The 16919-nt window shown below is 40.0% G+C and overlaps 2 protein-coding genes across 2 annotated transcripts; one reads left to right on the top strand and one right to left on the bottom strand.

Annotated features, from left to right (window-relative positions):
* Positions 1–750: 750 nt before the first annotated feature.
* Positions 751–5646, top strand: stard7 (StAR related lipid transfer domain containing 7). Its single transcript, XM_088280553.1, has 8 exons — positions 751–1626; positions 2244–2401; positions 2484–2533; positions 2622–2732; positions 3184–3266; positions 3442–3541; positions 3639–3723; positions 4702–5646. The coding sequence occupies exons 1-8, from the start codon at positions 1172–1174 to the stop codon at positions 4881–4883; spliced, it is 1224 nt and encodes a 407-aa protein (XP_088136679.1). The 5' UTR covers positions 751–1171; the 3' UTR covers positions 4884–5646.
* Positions 5647–11632: 5986 nt separating this feature from the next.
* Positions 11633–15692, bottom strand: drg1 (developmentally regulated GTP binding protein 1). Its single transcript, XM_088281211.1, has 9 exons — positions 15485–15692; positions 14268–14391; positions 13921–14096; positions 13756–13825; positions 13503–13672; positions 13192–13322; positions 12557–12724; positions 12361–12483; positions 11633–11972 (listed from the first exon to the last, which is right to left on the bottom strand). The coding sequence occupies exons 1-9, from the start codon at positions 15521–15523 to the stop codon at positions 11873–11875; spliced, it is 1101 nt and encodes a 366-aa protein (XP_088137337.1). The 5' UTR covers positions 15524–15692; the 3' UTR covers positions 11633–11872.
* Positions 15693–16919: the final 1227 nt, after the last annotated feature.

Raw genomic sequence — 16919 nt, 5'->3', positions numbered from 1 at the left:
AGCAAACGTTACGTCTCGAGAGCCTTCAACTTCAAAATGTATTTGTTTTGTATTTGTTGTAGAATTTTTAGTACTTGTCAGTTGTCAGTTTAATATTTGATCGTAATGAAAGCTACTTACTGATCTTTTTACATTTGAATAAAAACAAAAACAAACATAATTTTGCTATTATTCGTAATGTACTTTTTATAATGGTTGATTGATTAATTTATTGAACAAAAATTATCTTTTTTTTTCATTTCAAGGGAGTACGAGGAAGTACAATACTTATTTAGACCTACCACTTGTTCGCAACAAGTCGTTTGTTGATGTCGTTCAACACATTTTGACTTCCAGCAAACCTTATTCATAATTTCCTTAATATCTATAAATAGAGGAATGTCTCGTTTTACCACTACATTCATTCCACATTAATTTCACCACATTTCACCACCACTCTGTGGGGCGTGCTCGTGCACCTTTCCTATGTCGGCAGTCCGAGTACCCATCTTCCTTGAATGCAGCAAACGAATGAAAAATATAACGGTTGACATCGTTAAGAAAATGTGGTCGTTCCTATAAACCTACACGTATGTATATGCCGAATTGCCATTATTATAAGTAAATGAATCAAAACTGCATTTGATTGACCAAACGCACATGCTCGTACTCGCTGAAGATAATCTCCCATCTCGACCAATCAAAATCGACTTTAATGTTTGTTCTTTTCCAATCAGCAAGGTTGTTAGAAGACTGTAAGCGTTTAAGTTCCGGGTGGGCGTGTCTACTGGCGATGGGAAGAGGAGGTCAAACCAGCTTCTGAGGATGCGAAACGTGTGTAACAGTGCGCGTCTTCAAGATATTATCACATTTGGAATATTCTTGGGATGGATTAAAAGGCTCTTATAATATTTACAAGTGCACATAGAACCGAGTTTACTTCAGAGCAAGCTCTGCTAGTTACGGTGAACAATTGTCGTGCTAACTTTAGCTGATGCTAAATGTCGCGTGTTCGCTGTGCGATAATGTAATGGACATTTGCGACTTGAAATCTGCCACATAAACTTTTAATTTAAACTATCGCCCAGTGCTCATAGATAGTAACTTCCGCTAACAACTTTGCTATTGGAGCTTTAGAGGAGTAAGTCTGTCTGCTGGGAGCTTGTGCCTCGTTCGTATCAAGCCGTCTGTCATGTTTCACTCCGTGCCCCGTCGTGTCACCACCGAGGTCAGTGTTAGGACACTCAGGCTCCCCGGGGTCAGATCGTTCAGGCGGGCTGCGCAAGAAGATGACGCTCGAAGCTCGGCGCCGTGGCTCGGCAGGGCCGCAGGCCTGTTGCTGTCCACCCTCCACCGGGTGGGTGTCCTCGCCGCAGAGACCGCCACTAGATCGGGACACAAGAGCAAAGGTTTGCTTTCCTTATTTGCGGACCATTGCGGCTTCGTCACCGGCCAGAGGCTGCGGCGTGCTTGTCGGATCGCCGAGCTTTACTCTAACCTTTACTCGGAGAGGACCAGATGGACCCTGGTGGGCAGCTTGTGGCGCAGGTTCCAGAGCAAGCATCCATCCCCGTGCAAGCTTATCGCGGCCCTTGCTGGTGTCTTCATGTGGGACAGTGAGAAGATTCAAGATGAGGAAATGCACAGGTTTGGAAGCTCTTCTTATATAAATCCGACACCCCAAATAAATTCCTTCATTTGTCCTGCATGCACCCCATCTATGCTCATCTGCACCAGGGACAAACAACATGTTTACAAAGGGCCACATTTGTAGTCTGTCCTAAAATTAGCTCACCAGTGACGAGACAACGTGTTTTTATAAAGGAATGTTATCAGGGGCGCAGATGGCATTTTGGAACTGGGTGATGAAACCATTTGTCTGGAATGCCAATCACCCACTAAAAGTTGTTTTAATTATGTATGAAGTAAAATATATAAACAAAATCTAATTGACATGAATACAAATAATAATGTGAAATGTATCTGAAATTTACTTTTTAAATCGTTTATTTTCTATTATTGGGATTTTCTCAAATGTGTTTATCTTATTTTTAGCGTGATTCAGGTAAGAGCAAATGTCATTTATTTTGTTTGCAAGAGAAATTCTGACTACGGTACAAATTTCAACCTTTTTTGCATGTGTTGGTGTTGCATTTTGATATTTATGATTCCTAAATCATCCATCCATCCATTTCCTGTCCCGCTTATCCTCACCAGTGCTGTAAAAGATGAATGAACAATGTGATGTTTGTACATTTGTGCAGATGTGGGCTGGAGCTGCAAGCCCTCGAGGCTGTGAAGAGTCTCAACGCAGGCGCAGCGAGCGGTCTGGCGGTGCCCGGCTGGGAAGTTGTGATGGAGAAGAAGGACTTCCGTGTGTGGAAGCGACCGATCCCCGACAGTCACCTCTACGAGTACAGAGGTTGCAATGGCAAATAGTGGCCTGTCGTCCATGTGGACTGTTTGACCTTTCAACATTTGTTTCTATTTGTGTTTTATTCCAGTGTTGGGCTCATACACGGATGTCACACCAACGCAGTTCTTTAATGTGCAGGTACAATCTCTTTTTCTGTCTTCTCAGTCTAGTTTGAAATATAAATAGCACTACACTTGACTGACCGCTGCTTTGTCTTTGGCCAAAGTTGGACACAGAGTACAGGAAGAAGTGGGACGCTCTGGTGATCAAACTGGAAGTGGTGGACCGGGACGTCAACACCGGCTCGGAAATTGTACACTGGGCTACGCACTTCCCTGTTAGTTGCCCTTCACCTTCTTCTGTATTTACGTTCTAAATATACCTACTAAATCATTGAGTTTCAAAGTGTGGTAGCGGTACGCAGGCGCCCTCTAGTGGTAAGAGAGAGAACCACTGCCAAAATACACTCCAGTGTACACTTGCATTTACAGTAGTAATCCTTAACTGTTTGTTGATACATTTTTGTGCAATACATATGAAATAATTTTAAACTAAATTAAACAAATACATTTTAGCACATTGTTTGTGTTGCAGTAAAAGTAAAATATACTTGTATGAATATTATTGATGAACACTTAGGCGTACTTAATGTTGGTCCTGATGGTTGTACTTGAAGTAGCTTTTTTTTTTTTTTTTTTTTGGTATTTTTTCTTAGTGTAAAAAGTTTGAAATCCACTGGTCTGGACCACAAATTTTTCTCGAAAATGATGTCAACTCTTTCTCCACAGTATCCTATGTATTCCCGGGACTACGTTTATGTACGACGCTATGAGGTCGACTTGGAAAACAACCTGATGATCTTAGTCTCGAGGTAAGAAACAATTACTACAGGATACAAGAAAAACTCTTTACTACCATGAACACAGTTTGCAAATGTCTTTGCAACTTTTTACAACCTTGAACAAACTCCGCCGAAAAAAAATCTTTGTCTACGTTCGGTAACACTAGCAAGCCTTCATTTTTTTTTTTGTCACTGCACTCATTAGAGCCGTGCAGCATCCCCGAGTTCCAGAGTCGCAGGATTTTGTGAGGGTTCACTCATATCAATCCAAGATGGTCATCCGTCCTCACAAGTCCTTTGATGAGGTTTGACTCAACTCTGATCATTTTATGTCCGAATAAAAGATTCATACTTTCAGGTTGCATAATCCAAAGTAAATCTTTTTTGAACCCACATTGACAGAATGGATTTGACTACCTGCTGACGTACAGTGACGACCCTCAGACCGCCTTCCCTCGTTACTGTGTGAGCTGGATGGTGTCAAGTGGTAAGCTCGGCATCTCGCATTTTCAACGTGTTAATGGGAGAAGTAACTTTCAGACATAAATATCAGTTTTTGAATTTTGACTTTGTTTTGTATTTTAATCTGGCATTGAAATGTATTTCTCATTTTGGATTATAATAAGGACTAAAAAAAAGAAAATATTATATTTCTTACGTTCCAATAAAAGTTAACTTGGATCATAAAAATATTGTAAAAAAAAACAAACTAAAAAAAGAAATATTGTAACATATTGTCCGGTGTTCCGGAGTGCCAAAAAACGTGCCTTTTAATAATAATAATAATAATAAAAATAATAAAAGAACAGAATCATATTATTTTAAATTTTCATTTTACTTAAAATGTACCATCTGTAGAGTTTGCATTTTATATTTAATTTGTGTGTATTTTTTCAAATTGAATATGTAAATTTGGAATTGAGCAAAAAAAATACTGCACTTGGGCTGTATCTCCTTAAATACAAATTGTATAATGTAAGCTATTTTTCTAATATAAAAGCAATACATTTAGAATGTAATGAATATCCAGATGTGTACCTTTCCATAAACTGCACCAAGAAGAATAAAATAGATTTAATGTAGTAATCAAATTTACATTTAAAAATTGTATTTAACTGTTTGTAAACATTTAAAATGGAACAAATTTTCATTTGACTTCCATAGATGTATGACCAGAATAGTTATGCAGAAATCACTTAGTTGGCAGGTTTGAATGGTTTTACATTTGTGTTTGAAATTCCTACATTTTAATAGCCTGTAATTCAAAATAAATGTTAAATGCAAATTTGAGCTCAAAATGTGTTATTAGAAGCGCATATTTAAAAACAAAAAAAATATCAATGACCATTTTCAAGCGTAGAATATGTACAGAAAAATCAATTCTTTTCAGGCATTTTGTATTGTGTTCCCCGTGTCCAAAAAACCCCAAAAACATTTACGGATGTGTCTTATCACGACATGACAGGCATGCCGGACTTCCTGGAGAAGCTTCACACGGCCGCGTTGAAGGCCAAAAACTTGGAGGTGGGCATCCACGACTACGCCGGCGTCATCAAGTCCAACGACAATGCCAACCGCCAGCAGAACCAGGAGCGCCTCGGCGCCGAGAAGAAACACGCCGGCGGTCCCGGTCAGATGTTCGCTTGATGTGGACGATGACGCTGATGACTTTTCAACAATGAAACCCTCCAAGCCTACTTTGTGGGCACCTTGCGTGTGAAGATGTTTTTTTTTTTTTTTAGTGGTAGATGAAGTGTCAGAAGAATGGACTTTGGCCAACGTGTGATGTGTGGTCCCACTGACATGAGATGCTTTGGCCAAAACATTTATTGTTGGCCTTCAATCGACATTTCGGTGGACATGCTTTTATTTTTTATTTTTTTTGCAGTATTTCCAGTAGAATAGCGAGTTCCGCACTGATACATGAAGGCCTCAATGGGAGAACTGCTCTGCTCTCTTCGCCCTTCCCTTCATCTTCTTCATATGACTCACAGTGATTCTATTTCTGCTATTATGTCCACACAATAAGAGGGCTTTAAAAAGTGTCGAAACCAGTCCTTCCACAGCAGGGGCAAAGTGTCTTATTATAACAACCGTGGAAATCCTCACGTCCAATGGTACACATGCACTTGGTAGTCCTTGTTTGGGGAAAAACAGCACTTCACAATCCGTTCACGTCGATAGAAAATAACTGGGGGGGGGTTTAGCGCATTTCAATTTCTTTTGTAGCAGCTGAATTTCTCACTGTGATTTTTAACATGACAAATTTGTCCCTAACTGGAATTAAATGAGATGTACGAGTTCTGTTCTTTAATTCTGCTGTGTTCGTCCTGTAATGAATGTACGAATAACGTGCCGCTTCCAAATTAAGAAATAAAACGTTTACAGCCTGGCAATGTGGCCGACAACACGTGCGCCTTCATGTTATTGCTTTTGTTGTTGTGGAGTGTTCATTCTGCACAGAGTGACTTCCTTTTATTTATATATATATATATATATATATATATATATATATAGAGAGAGAGAGAGAGAGAGATTCATTGTATTTAATTTAGACTTTTTATTATTATTGTAGTCTTACAAGTTTGTGGATTCAATAAAGTGCTTATTAGTTTTTACGCATAATTATGTAATTTTTACATCCCTCCTCGAGTCGTGTTACGACTCACCCTGGTCCTGGGGAGGTTGCAAAATACACACCACTTTAGTATTTGACATTAAATTACATGATCTGTGATGTGAAGTGGAAATGTAAGTTGAAAGTCATCTTAAAAGTTGAAATCTCGAGCGCAAACAACCACTGAGTTCAACGCGTACAAAATGTGATCCTTAATATTTTATCTTTTTTTTTTTTTTCCCTCCTCAGGGTGTGCTGTCGCTGCACACCGCCTCTCATTCTGTTCACTACTATGAGCGATTAGCATTTTAGTTTGTCCAAGACAGCTGCCGTAGTGCAGCCTAATGGGATCAAGTGTGGAAAGTGTGTTTTCTCTGTCTGGAGTCTGGCATAAAGGTCAAGGCGAGCAGAACACACGCTGACAACATGCATTGTGGACTTCAATCCTAATTTCCGTCGGCTATTGTGACAGAAATGAAAGTGCATTTGGAATTTTCAAATTTCTGTCGTGCTTTTTACTACTTTATTAATAAACACGATGCAGATGACCTTAAAAGTGATAATAAGAATCCATTTTGATTGACACTAGCAGAAATCTTTTTATCGTCATCTGCAGCCGCATTGCGTCAAAATGAAAGATGGCGAGCATGCTACAATAATAAACACGATAATTAAATATGTCTCTCAACGTCAACATAATAATGCATATGTAATATCTCAATATATAAAAAGGCAGAATTCTTTATAAAGTTGTGTTGTGTCCATTTGGAAATCAATGTGAGATTTTCTATTAGAATACAACAAAGAAAACTAAATGAGTGCGAAGAGAAAACACCTAACGCCTTTCACACTTGAGCTCGCCCTTCAAATCCACTCTTTATGATTTGAAGAATGAAAAATGTTTTTGGAACCAGACACTTGTGGCTTAAAGCGAAGCATGTATTCATTCTGCTCCAGTTTTTCCTTTTTGAACATTTCCAACAAGATGTGCGTAATCTATCAAGTGGAGTACTGTAATAACATTTGATCATCGCCATAAGCGCGCACGTCGCCGTGCATGTCTCATTACGCAATGTCTGCTCCATTTGATTTGTGGCTCTGCTAACAGCGTTCATAAAACGACCTCCACCGGCTTGCGCTTATTAGCCCTATGGTGCAGGCACTTACTCTAATTGAGACACTTGACAAATCTGCCATGTTGGCTTTGGCCCATCGTCACCATTTGCAGACACGGGATGTTTGGATGATATTTATTGCAATAGACAAGAAGAAAATCAAACAGTCTTGAATATGGAAAAAAAGACAAAAGTGGTGTAAGGAAGAACCACGGGAGGTTCTTTTGGATGCAGCAAGTGCTCACAAGGCTCCAAAGTGCTTGGCACAACCATGGACAGAGACCCACTGCATGGTTAGATCAAGCACAATGGTGCCCCGGGCAAGCAAGCGACAAGAAGAATCTCAACAGGAGCTCACCGAGAGAGAAACAAAGAAAATATTGGCGACAACTTGGGTTAGGTTTGAAAAGGAAAACATGATAGAGAATTTTTTTTAAAAATTATTTTGTCATTCCCAACCTACGACGTCTCAAAGGTGGGAATGGGGAAGAGGAATACTGTCTTAAAAATACCCCAATGGAATTAAAAACAAAAAGCAATATTGAGGTTTTATACCTTGGCTCCATTTTGAGTTTGACACAGGAAAGTGTCAAGATATTTATTAATAAAACAACTTTTATTTCTTTTTTGGTGTGTACACAGCACATGAATAACATTTTAATTGTATAGTCCAATCAGGCGACAATTTCATTTGTCCTTTTCTGTCCGCCGGAAAAAAAACAAAACAAACAAAAAACAAAAACCCAATATATATATATATATATATATATATATATATATATATATATATATATATATATATATATATATATATATATATATATATATATTTATAAATCTAAATTACAAACATTTTAAGACACATAAAATAAAGAAAAACATAATAAAAAAAGTAGGTTTGTTATCGAATATTCATATTTTTAAAAAAGTCTAATTGGACGTGCATGACAAAACGCGTTCATGATTAAATGTGACCTGCAGTATGCTCAACTATTTAAAAAAAAAAGTATTTTATTAAAATATATCAAATTATGAGAGAAAAGACCAAGCCCATCCTTAAAAAAAATTATAGATTCAAACATTGTTAAAATTTGTGTATTTTAATTCAACTTAACGTTAGGGTAGCAAAAGAAAAAAATGAAAAATTTTTTGTTCATCAAAATTTTGAAAATGAAAAAAAACTTTTGACCTTTTCCAACAAATTGAAATGGAAAGTTGCTAAGCAGTGAATTATTTTGGGCTAAAGAATTTAAAAAAAACAACCCAAAAAAACAAACAATAAAAAGCTTACTCATCGTTGCAGTTCACTGCAGTTAAAAAAAAAGCGGGGCTCCACCCTTCTTGCGGACAAACTGCGACAAACCCCACCCACGCCCTATCCGGCGCCTCTTGGCAGTCGCGCCCAAAAAAATTTAAAAAAAATAAAAATCTCGGTAAATTCTGAATTTTCTTTCTTTTTTTTTTTTTGTTCCAACTTCACTGATCGCCCCTCAAAGTGGTTCCCAAGCAAATCGACGAGCAAATCGCTGTCGGACATTTTCTTCGCTAACCTTGTCAAACGACAACCTTGTTACCTTCCATTGAGTGTTTCTCGTCTCCTGTGGGATGTTTTGGGAAACGAGCGGAAAGCTTGCATTGTTGGTGGTGAACCAATGGCAAAATGTCAACCACTTGAGTGGTCATTTGAAAAGATGATTTCATGAGTTCATGGATGATTGTGATACTCAAGTATGCATCCTTACCAAGTTGCTTTCCAACATTCACTTTTGGCGCTCGCTGCAAAAATAAGTGATTGATGACGAAAAAAAAAAAAAAAGAGAACTTTTTAGAGACTTTTTAAACCATCATGTGGGAAAAAAAAACAAAAAAACCAAGACTCACCTTTTCCATTGCGAGGCCGCTCGTGAAGGTGATGAGCGCCGGACTGCACAACGGTGTCGGCGGTAGTTGAGAAGATGTTTCCAGGCTGCTTGACTGGAGCCAGACTGTCCCGACTGCGTCCTCAGCACCCTTCAAGTCACCATCGCCTTGCTGCCCCTCCTTCCAGCTAAAGGAGGGGTCAGCGATGTTCTCCTCTCGGGATAGGTGCGCTGCTACACTCTACCATTGGAAATGAGATGGTGATGGAGATGGGGGGGGGGATTTTATTATTTTTTTTTTTTTTAGGGAGGATGGCTCCGATTCCGCATTTCATAAATATTAATACAAGGGCCTCCCTCCGCACCCGCCCTCTCTAAATGGCTAGTTTCTTTAATTTTGTTAGTGGGGGGCGAGTGGGAGTGCTTTATTCACTAAATGGCTTTTATTAGTGGCCGGTCTTCAACTCTTTCATTAGCTAAAGTGCTGCTATAATTTACAAGGAGAGAAACGAGGGAGGGGTGGGGGGTGGATTGGAGGCCGCGTCTGATCGGTGAGGATGCCGACCGACTGGAAAGAGTCCTTCAAGTGCTTGGATTCGTGCTTGCTAAAACAACTGGAAAGGTTGTGTTTGAAACTAATTGAGGAACACAAAAAAGAAGGCATGGATGGGAGTTGAAACACGCAGCACGGTTGCCTAGTGGTTGGCATATCGGGCTCATAATGGAGAGGTTCTGGGGTTGATTCTCAGCATGTTCGCTGTGTGTGTGCGTGTATTTTACACCCTTTCTAATGCTTCTTATTACATATCGTAAAATTATTATACGTTTATAAAAAGTAGAGACCATGATTCAGCATCAGCTTTCCATTTCTGTGAGCTTTTGACATTGGACCATTTGGAAAGCCAATGGCGACTTACAATGACGTTTTTTTGCCCAAACCTGACAAATCAGAAATAAATCAAGCATAACATTCAAACTTCAAACAAATTGTTCTGCTCATGAATGCAAGTAAATCTTAATCAGGAAATAATTGTGTTTTTCAGTTTAGTTTCTAAAATTGAACGTTTCCAAAAAAAAAAAAAAAATGATCAGCGCTGTTCATTTATTGCAACTTTGATTATATTGAGTACTGGTCCAAAACATTTATTTTTAAAATATTAGATAAACACCAGGTTAGTTTTTAACGGATTTATCATTTTAGCGGTTCCACATAAAAATAATTAAATGACATTTAGAAATGTCGCTCTGAAGTACTTAGCCAAATTGACATATCTCCGAACAAAAAACATGCACTTTTTCATATTCTTTTGTAAAACATGCTCCATTGGGTTGGAATCTGGTCACTGGTTTGGTTATTAAAAAAATCTTCACGTATTTGCCTATTATTGTTGAGACTTTATAGTTTTCTGCCTAAAACGATCTGGCATAGCCACATGGCAAATTTATGTGAAACCTCTTCAATGAAAAATTATTTTTCGATTTCAAATCCATTGCGGTGATATCAAGTAAAACTGTTACTGTTTCAATGTCAAGTACAAGACTTCAGCCGCCACCTGGCTGGTCCAGCGTACACCGAAGTGATAAGAACCATCGTCGATATACCAGCAGTGTCCATTGAGCATAAAATGGCCGCTCAACTTCGCGGGATGCGCCTTATCTACAAGAAGCAGCGCACGCCCCGAATCTGATAAAATGCTTTTACACGCATGTGTATGCGTTCAATGGAGTCTTGTTAGTAGTGAACAGCTGCTGCATGATGTCCCCAAACTGCGTCTGAGTGAATGAACTGATTAACCTGAGTGGCTGTGCCGACCGGCGGGGGTGGGGGGGGGCACCGGGCTGAATAAGTGCCTTCATCATCAATGTCCCGTAAATCACTGAGCTGGACAGGCATTTTAAATGAGACTCACCCACCCCCCCACTTCTGCCCTCCACTGAGCTCGACTCGAGTGGTTGTGTTGCTGCAGAGGCCTGTGCAATACAAGGAAAACATAATATATAATTGACATAATTACCATGAATTGGAGGTCCCCCCAAAAAAAAAAATTGCAAAAGAGACGATAAGAAAACTGGTCAGGGAGGGTGCAAAAAAAAAAGCTGACAGTAGCATCAAAGGGATAGCAGGATTTTCGGAACAATAACGGACAATCGACTATTTTCATCAAATGTCTGGGGTATCGGGTAAAGTCGTAAGATGGAAGGCTTATTGCACACACAAAAAAAGAAGTAAATAAATAAAAATGTGAAACTTTTCGGCCATAACTCCAAAAGTACACCGACATTGAAAGCAGGTGGTGGCGACATCATACTTTGAGGCTGCTTTTCTTCAGCTGCAACTTGGGCCATCGGTGGAAGGCATTATGAACATTAAGAGGTCGCTCAAAGTACAACATATTCAGGCTTCTGCTAAAAAGCAAAAAAAAAATGTCAGGGAAAGCCTACTTGAACATCCAAATGTTATTTGGGGTTCACCCAAGACATTTCTTGTGGAAGTTGCCGGCTGACATTGATTTCACACGTTTGAACGTTTACTGGTCCATTTGGGCCATAAGCGACATGGGCACAAACTATCAGTTATTTTTAATTAAAATTTCTGTGACAATTGCAATGGACCAGATAAAGTCATAAATGGTGTAAACTGGTATATTTTATAATCACAAAACCCTGGCATTTGTTAAGGGGTGTGTAGACTTTTTATATCCACCACAGGTGATAGGATCCATGGGTCGATAAGCAGGTAGGAAGGAAGACGGGCTGAGTTGGAAAATACGTGTTGACACAAATCAAAGTCAATCTCTTGCAAAGTTAAGAGACTCATTTCTTTTTTTTTATTGTTTTCCATTTGCAAGCGTTAACCAATATTCAATATGAACTAATGATGGTGTTGAAGTGTTTCCATGTGACATGTAAATTCATGTCATCCGTTTTAAAATAAGCACATGACACAGAAGTTCTGATGGATCGTGTTTGTTTTTGTGAGACTGCAGACATGCACTTGATGCCTCTCTCAGATAGAGAGATCTTTTTTTTTTTTTTTTTAGTGTATCACTTCTTCACCAACTGGATAACGTCCTCGTCTTCCATCACGTGGTCCTTGCCCACCTTTTGAGGGTTGTGTTTGACAGACGATCCCCACACGAGAGCGCTGAAAAGAAGTTGATGGCATCTCATCAATCGCGTGGGATGAAAGCAAAAGGTAAGCAAGAGCAAAATGTCGGCCTTCAGGGGCACAAAAGACTCTCTCTAATGTGGCGTGACACCGCTTGGCCCCCGCCGCTTCCCCGGAGGCTCACTAATGCTCGGCAGCACTCATGTATTGACTGATTGACGAGCCGGGCGATCCCGTTTTGAAACGGACGCCCGATCCAAACGCCTGCAGTTAATACGTCTCTGCAGTATCGGCTAAATCCCATCGGATAAAAAGACATATCTAAATCTTGCACAGAACAATTAAACTATTTGCACATTTTCTTGTAATTGCCAGTGGCCAATGATGCACCAAAATAATGTGAATAGCGTGCTGTGGTACTCACTACTTTAATTCCTTGATGAGGTTCTTGTGAATCTTCATGCAAAAGTCTTCCACAGTGGTGTGTTGGTCAGGCAGGACGACGGGTGACGTGTAATCGGGAAGCTGGCCTTTGGGTTTGGTGTAGCTGTGCATTTCAACACATACCTCAGGTTAGGCAAGATGGGAAGGGGAGAGAAAAAAAATTAAAAACACCTTACATGCGCACAAGCTGGAGATAGTCCCACATCTTCTCCAGCAGGTCGTCGAAGTTCCAGCGGTGGTGAGCCGAGATAGGCACGCAGTGCGGCACCTTGTAGATGACGTCGAGCTCCTCGATGGAGATCTGGTCAATTTTGTTCAGCACGTAAATGCAAGGGATGTAGACACTGTAGGAAGCACAGACGAGCGTCACTCGGGGCGCAGCATAATAATGACTCATTTTGCGAGGGGGTGTGTGACAAATTACGCATTTTGGTCTTGACGTTTTTTGTCTTTGTTGGAACCTTGGAAAAAAAAAAGCATTGTGGAATCGGGCAAAACTAAAAGCTGATGAGGTGTTTTAGCGACAAATGCTATTTTTTTTTTTAACTCACAAATGCTCATAATATCACATATTTTTCTTAGCCCACAATATAAAGTATATTAACGTTTGTGCGATCAATTTTAAAAGTGCAGCATGGCCCACAGTGGAACGCGTTGAGTGTCGTCCATCCCCCCCTTGTGAAAAAATTAGAGATAAATCCCGTTAGGAACATGTCCGACACGAACGAAGCGAATGAAGCGACACATCTGCAGAGCGGCCACGCCCACGGGGACCGACAAAGGGAAAGCCGGCGGCGACACATCGTCTCACCGATTTCCCTCCACCACGTCGATGAGGTCATCCGCCGTAGCGTCGCTGCGGAGGGTGATGTCGGCGTTGTGGATCTTGTACTCGGACAGGATTGTCTTCACCGTGTCGCTGTCGAGTTCGCTTTGCACACACTGCAGAGCACAAAACACACACACACCAATATTCATCATTAACTAATGTGGTTTACACACAGGACTAAAAACTGCGGTGTGGAGTGGAATGATTTCTTTTAACGGCTGACGACATTCAAGATCAACCTAAAATGTCCGCTTGAGAGCGGCATTGCTAAATACGCCTAAAAAGACACTTACAGTGGCGGTAAAGTTGATCCCGCCTTTGTCCTTCTTCTTGAAGCCGATGTTGGGCGGCTGCTTGTTCAGTCGGATGCCAAAGCCTTCCAGCTCGTGTTCTATTAGCCTCTTGTGCAAGAGAGGCTTCAGCACATCGAGCACTATCAAGATGAGGTTGCAAGTTCGAGCCACTAGCGCACAGAGTGAGGGAGACAAGCGTTCACTCAATGATGCGGGAAATTCTAGCACGGCGTCGTATGGGATTTGGCGTTACCTGCAATAACTTGTCTGCCTCGGCCTTTGCCATCTTTGGCTCCTTCAATGATTCCCGGGAGATCCAAAAGCTTTACAGCGTAACAGGAAGACAAAGTCAAAATAAAAATCACACCCTGAACACTGTCCGCAGCTGGTAATTAGTTTTGTATGGGTTTTCATGTACCTGGATTTTTGCTCCTTTGTAGCGAATGACTCCGGGCACCGTCGTGAGGGTGGTGAACTCGTAGGCAGCAACCTCGGAGTAGACGCCCGCCAGGTTGCTAAGCAATGTCGACTTCCCCACTGAGGGGAAACCAACAAAGCCAATACGGGCGTCGCCAGTTTTTGCTACGTCAAAACCTGAAAATAGAGACATCACATCAGACAGTGTGACTGGAAACGTGAATATTATAAAAAAAAAAAAAAAAAATCAACAATGTTGAATTGGCTCATTTTAATTTGTAAATTAATTTATTTTTTTTTTTGTAGTTAGGCTGCGCTTAAACACCACATAAAGTCCACACTCGTTACCTTCTCCCGTGCCGCCACCGCTGCCTCCCTTTGGCGTGATGAGCTCCCGCCTCAGCTTGGCAAGACGTGCTTTGAGCAGACCCAAGTGGTGAGCGGTGGCCTTGTTCCGCTGCGTCCTGGCCATCTACAAAAAAAAAAGCATTGCAAGAACGGAAGCGACAGCCCCCGTGAGGTATCTCATCAAACAATACATTCCTAGTATTGATTTAAGTTGTGGTCTTTAAACTAAGAATGCACTGAATTTAATGTTCTACTTTTCTGAAAACTATCATATGTGACACCAATCCCAGAATTTTTCTGACAACAACATTCATACGTTAGTGATAAGAATACTGAGCGGACACAGCATCACACGGCAATGCGGCATGTCATACAGTTTTACATTTGATTGTTTTACATTTACAGCCTAGATGTGATTGTCATACAAGCAATAACTGCATTTATATTTCCAATTTACAAATTGAGTGCAATGGATTCATTTCTGCCGCAACACTAAAATATCTTGCATAAAATTATTTTGCTGTCACCTTTGTGCCAAAGGAACTAAGTTGACGAGGAGGGAGGAGTTTCATTTAGACAGGCCATACTCATCAAAATAGGAACAAGGGTTGCTATGCCGCCATCTTGTGGCATCGATGGGAAATTACTGGTAGATTTTAGCTATTCGTAGTAGGACTCCGCCCGTAACCCCCGCTAAACACTTTATTAATATATTAAATACTAAATTCAAGAAGAATGTATTACATGCATTTAAAAAGCTCGTTTTGTTCCAAAGTAGCAGACGCCACTAACGGTTTTGGGCCAGCATCAGATAAAGAATTGTCAGATAGAATAAAATACAAAGCAAGCCAAGATATACATTTTGGCTTTTGATAACATTCGAAATGGAGTGAGATAGTTTTATTTGAGCGCAAAACTCCAATCTAGAGCCCCAAAGCGCAAAACACCACAAGTTGACAACGTTGACCGGCGAACTTTACCACAACAACAACCATTTGACCTCTATTCAACCGAATGGTAACGCTAAACGCCAATACCGTAACGATTAAAGTTTGCAGGCAAAATAAAAAAGACAGAACTTTCTCCTTAACGAGCGACGTAATAAAACAGAAGGCCTGATTGTGTTAGCGTGGCTAATTTCTGTTAGCATTCCAAGCTAGCCGTTAGCTACAACGGGACTTGACATTCCCGAGCGCTACGTTTCCTTCCACGCTTACCTCATTTTCAATCTCTGCTATTTTAGCGAGTATGCTCATGATGACTGAGGTTTTGTGTCACACTCCTGCGTTGGGGTTAAACGTTAGAGAAATGCCAAACAGACGTGTCTAAAGTTAAAAATCAAAACGTGTGCAGGCGTCAGCGTACACTTCCTGACGCCAAATCTCGCGAGAAGAAATTATCACGATCCCGTATTTTGACTCGCAGAATGCCTTTCGTTTTAGGGCGTTATAAACTGCACGTCGGATGAAAAATTTGTCGAAAAGTGACAGAGAAATATAGTGATGGCATTTATTTTTAATAATTTTAGAAATGTTAAGCAGTATCACTTGTTTTTGGCGCTAACGTATTTTCATTGTGCATTTTCCCACAGATAAGTTTACTTGTCGTTGCATACAGTATAATATATATAATATATATATTTGGCAACTTATACTATTCACGCATTTATATTATTTATTTATTTTCTTTGCCTTTCGACCCAACTTGGCTTTTTTGTCTCCTGTATATATATTAATATCATTAATTTGAGTTTTAATTTACTGCTTTCGCTGTCTTTGACGTTGTATTACTGCTACAAAGCGTTATATTTTATTTTAGGTGCTTTGTTACAGCTGCATCTGGTGTGAAATGCGCTATTAAATAAAATTGCATTGTATTGTATGTTTCGAGAAGATGAGTGTTGCATGAATTGAAATCAGACACATCACAAATGAGTTATCAGCCACATTCATCATTTCTGCTCTTGAATACGCCTCGGTGGAACCAATTTCTGGAAAAATATACGCACTTTGAATGATGATATAATCAAAAACAAAACAAACAAAAAAACAGGTCCATAATTACATTGTGTAAAGAACCTCGCAGATTTTATTTCATACTCAATAAATATGTATGTACTCCATTCTGATGAGTCTAACACCACATGCTTGGTATGCTGAATCTGTTTGTGCCCAGATCCAAGTTGCTGTTCATTATTACATTGTAGGAGGTGTGCTTGTCCTCATCAAAATATACAAAAATAGTACTTTTCTATAAGGTAGATACGGTATTCAGCGAGTTGTTCAGCATCGGTTGTTGTTGTTGTCCAGCTGAGCATGAGGAGCACACGAAGGAAGGAGGAGGAAGAGGAAATGAAACACAGCAAGACAAGACAAGATTCATTATTACTGAGTTTGTGACATCTGTACTGTGTAGATATGTAACTTTAGCTTGTGTAACACAAACGGGGAGCTTTGACACCCTTGCCAGAAGTCCAAATCTTCTTCAATTAGAACACATCATCAAAAATCAGTCATCAATTAAGTGCATTGATTAATAAAAGTGCAGTTACAGACTTTGATGCATTTACATTGACTGGAGGATTTTTAATAACGTTTGCTGGACACACCGATCATCAGACCAAGTTTGTGCATTTTTTTTGCTCTCTTTTGA

This window comes from Idiotropiscis lumnitzeri, chromosome 18 (genome assembly GCF_059441095.1).
Source record: "Idiotropiscis lumnitzeri isolate Australia: NSW breed Sydney's pygmy pipehorse chromosome 18, RoL_Ilum_1.0, whole genome shotgun sequence".
In the NCBI taxonomy this organism is placed as follows: domain Eukaryota; kingdom Metazoa; phylum Chordata; class Actinopteri; order Syngnathiformes; family Syngnathidae; genus Idiotropiscis; species Idiotropiscis lumnitzeri.
Note: the sequence above shows the minus strand (reverse complement) of the source record. Positions and strands in the feature narration are given on the sequence as shown.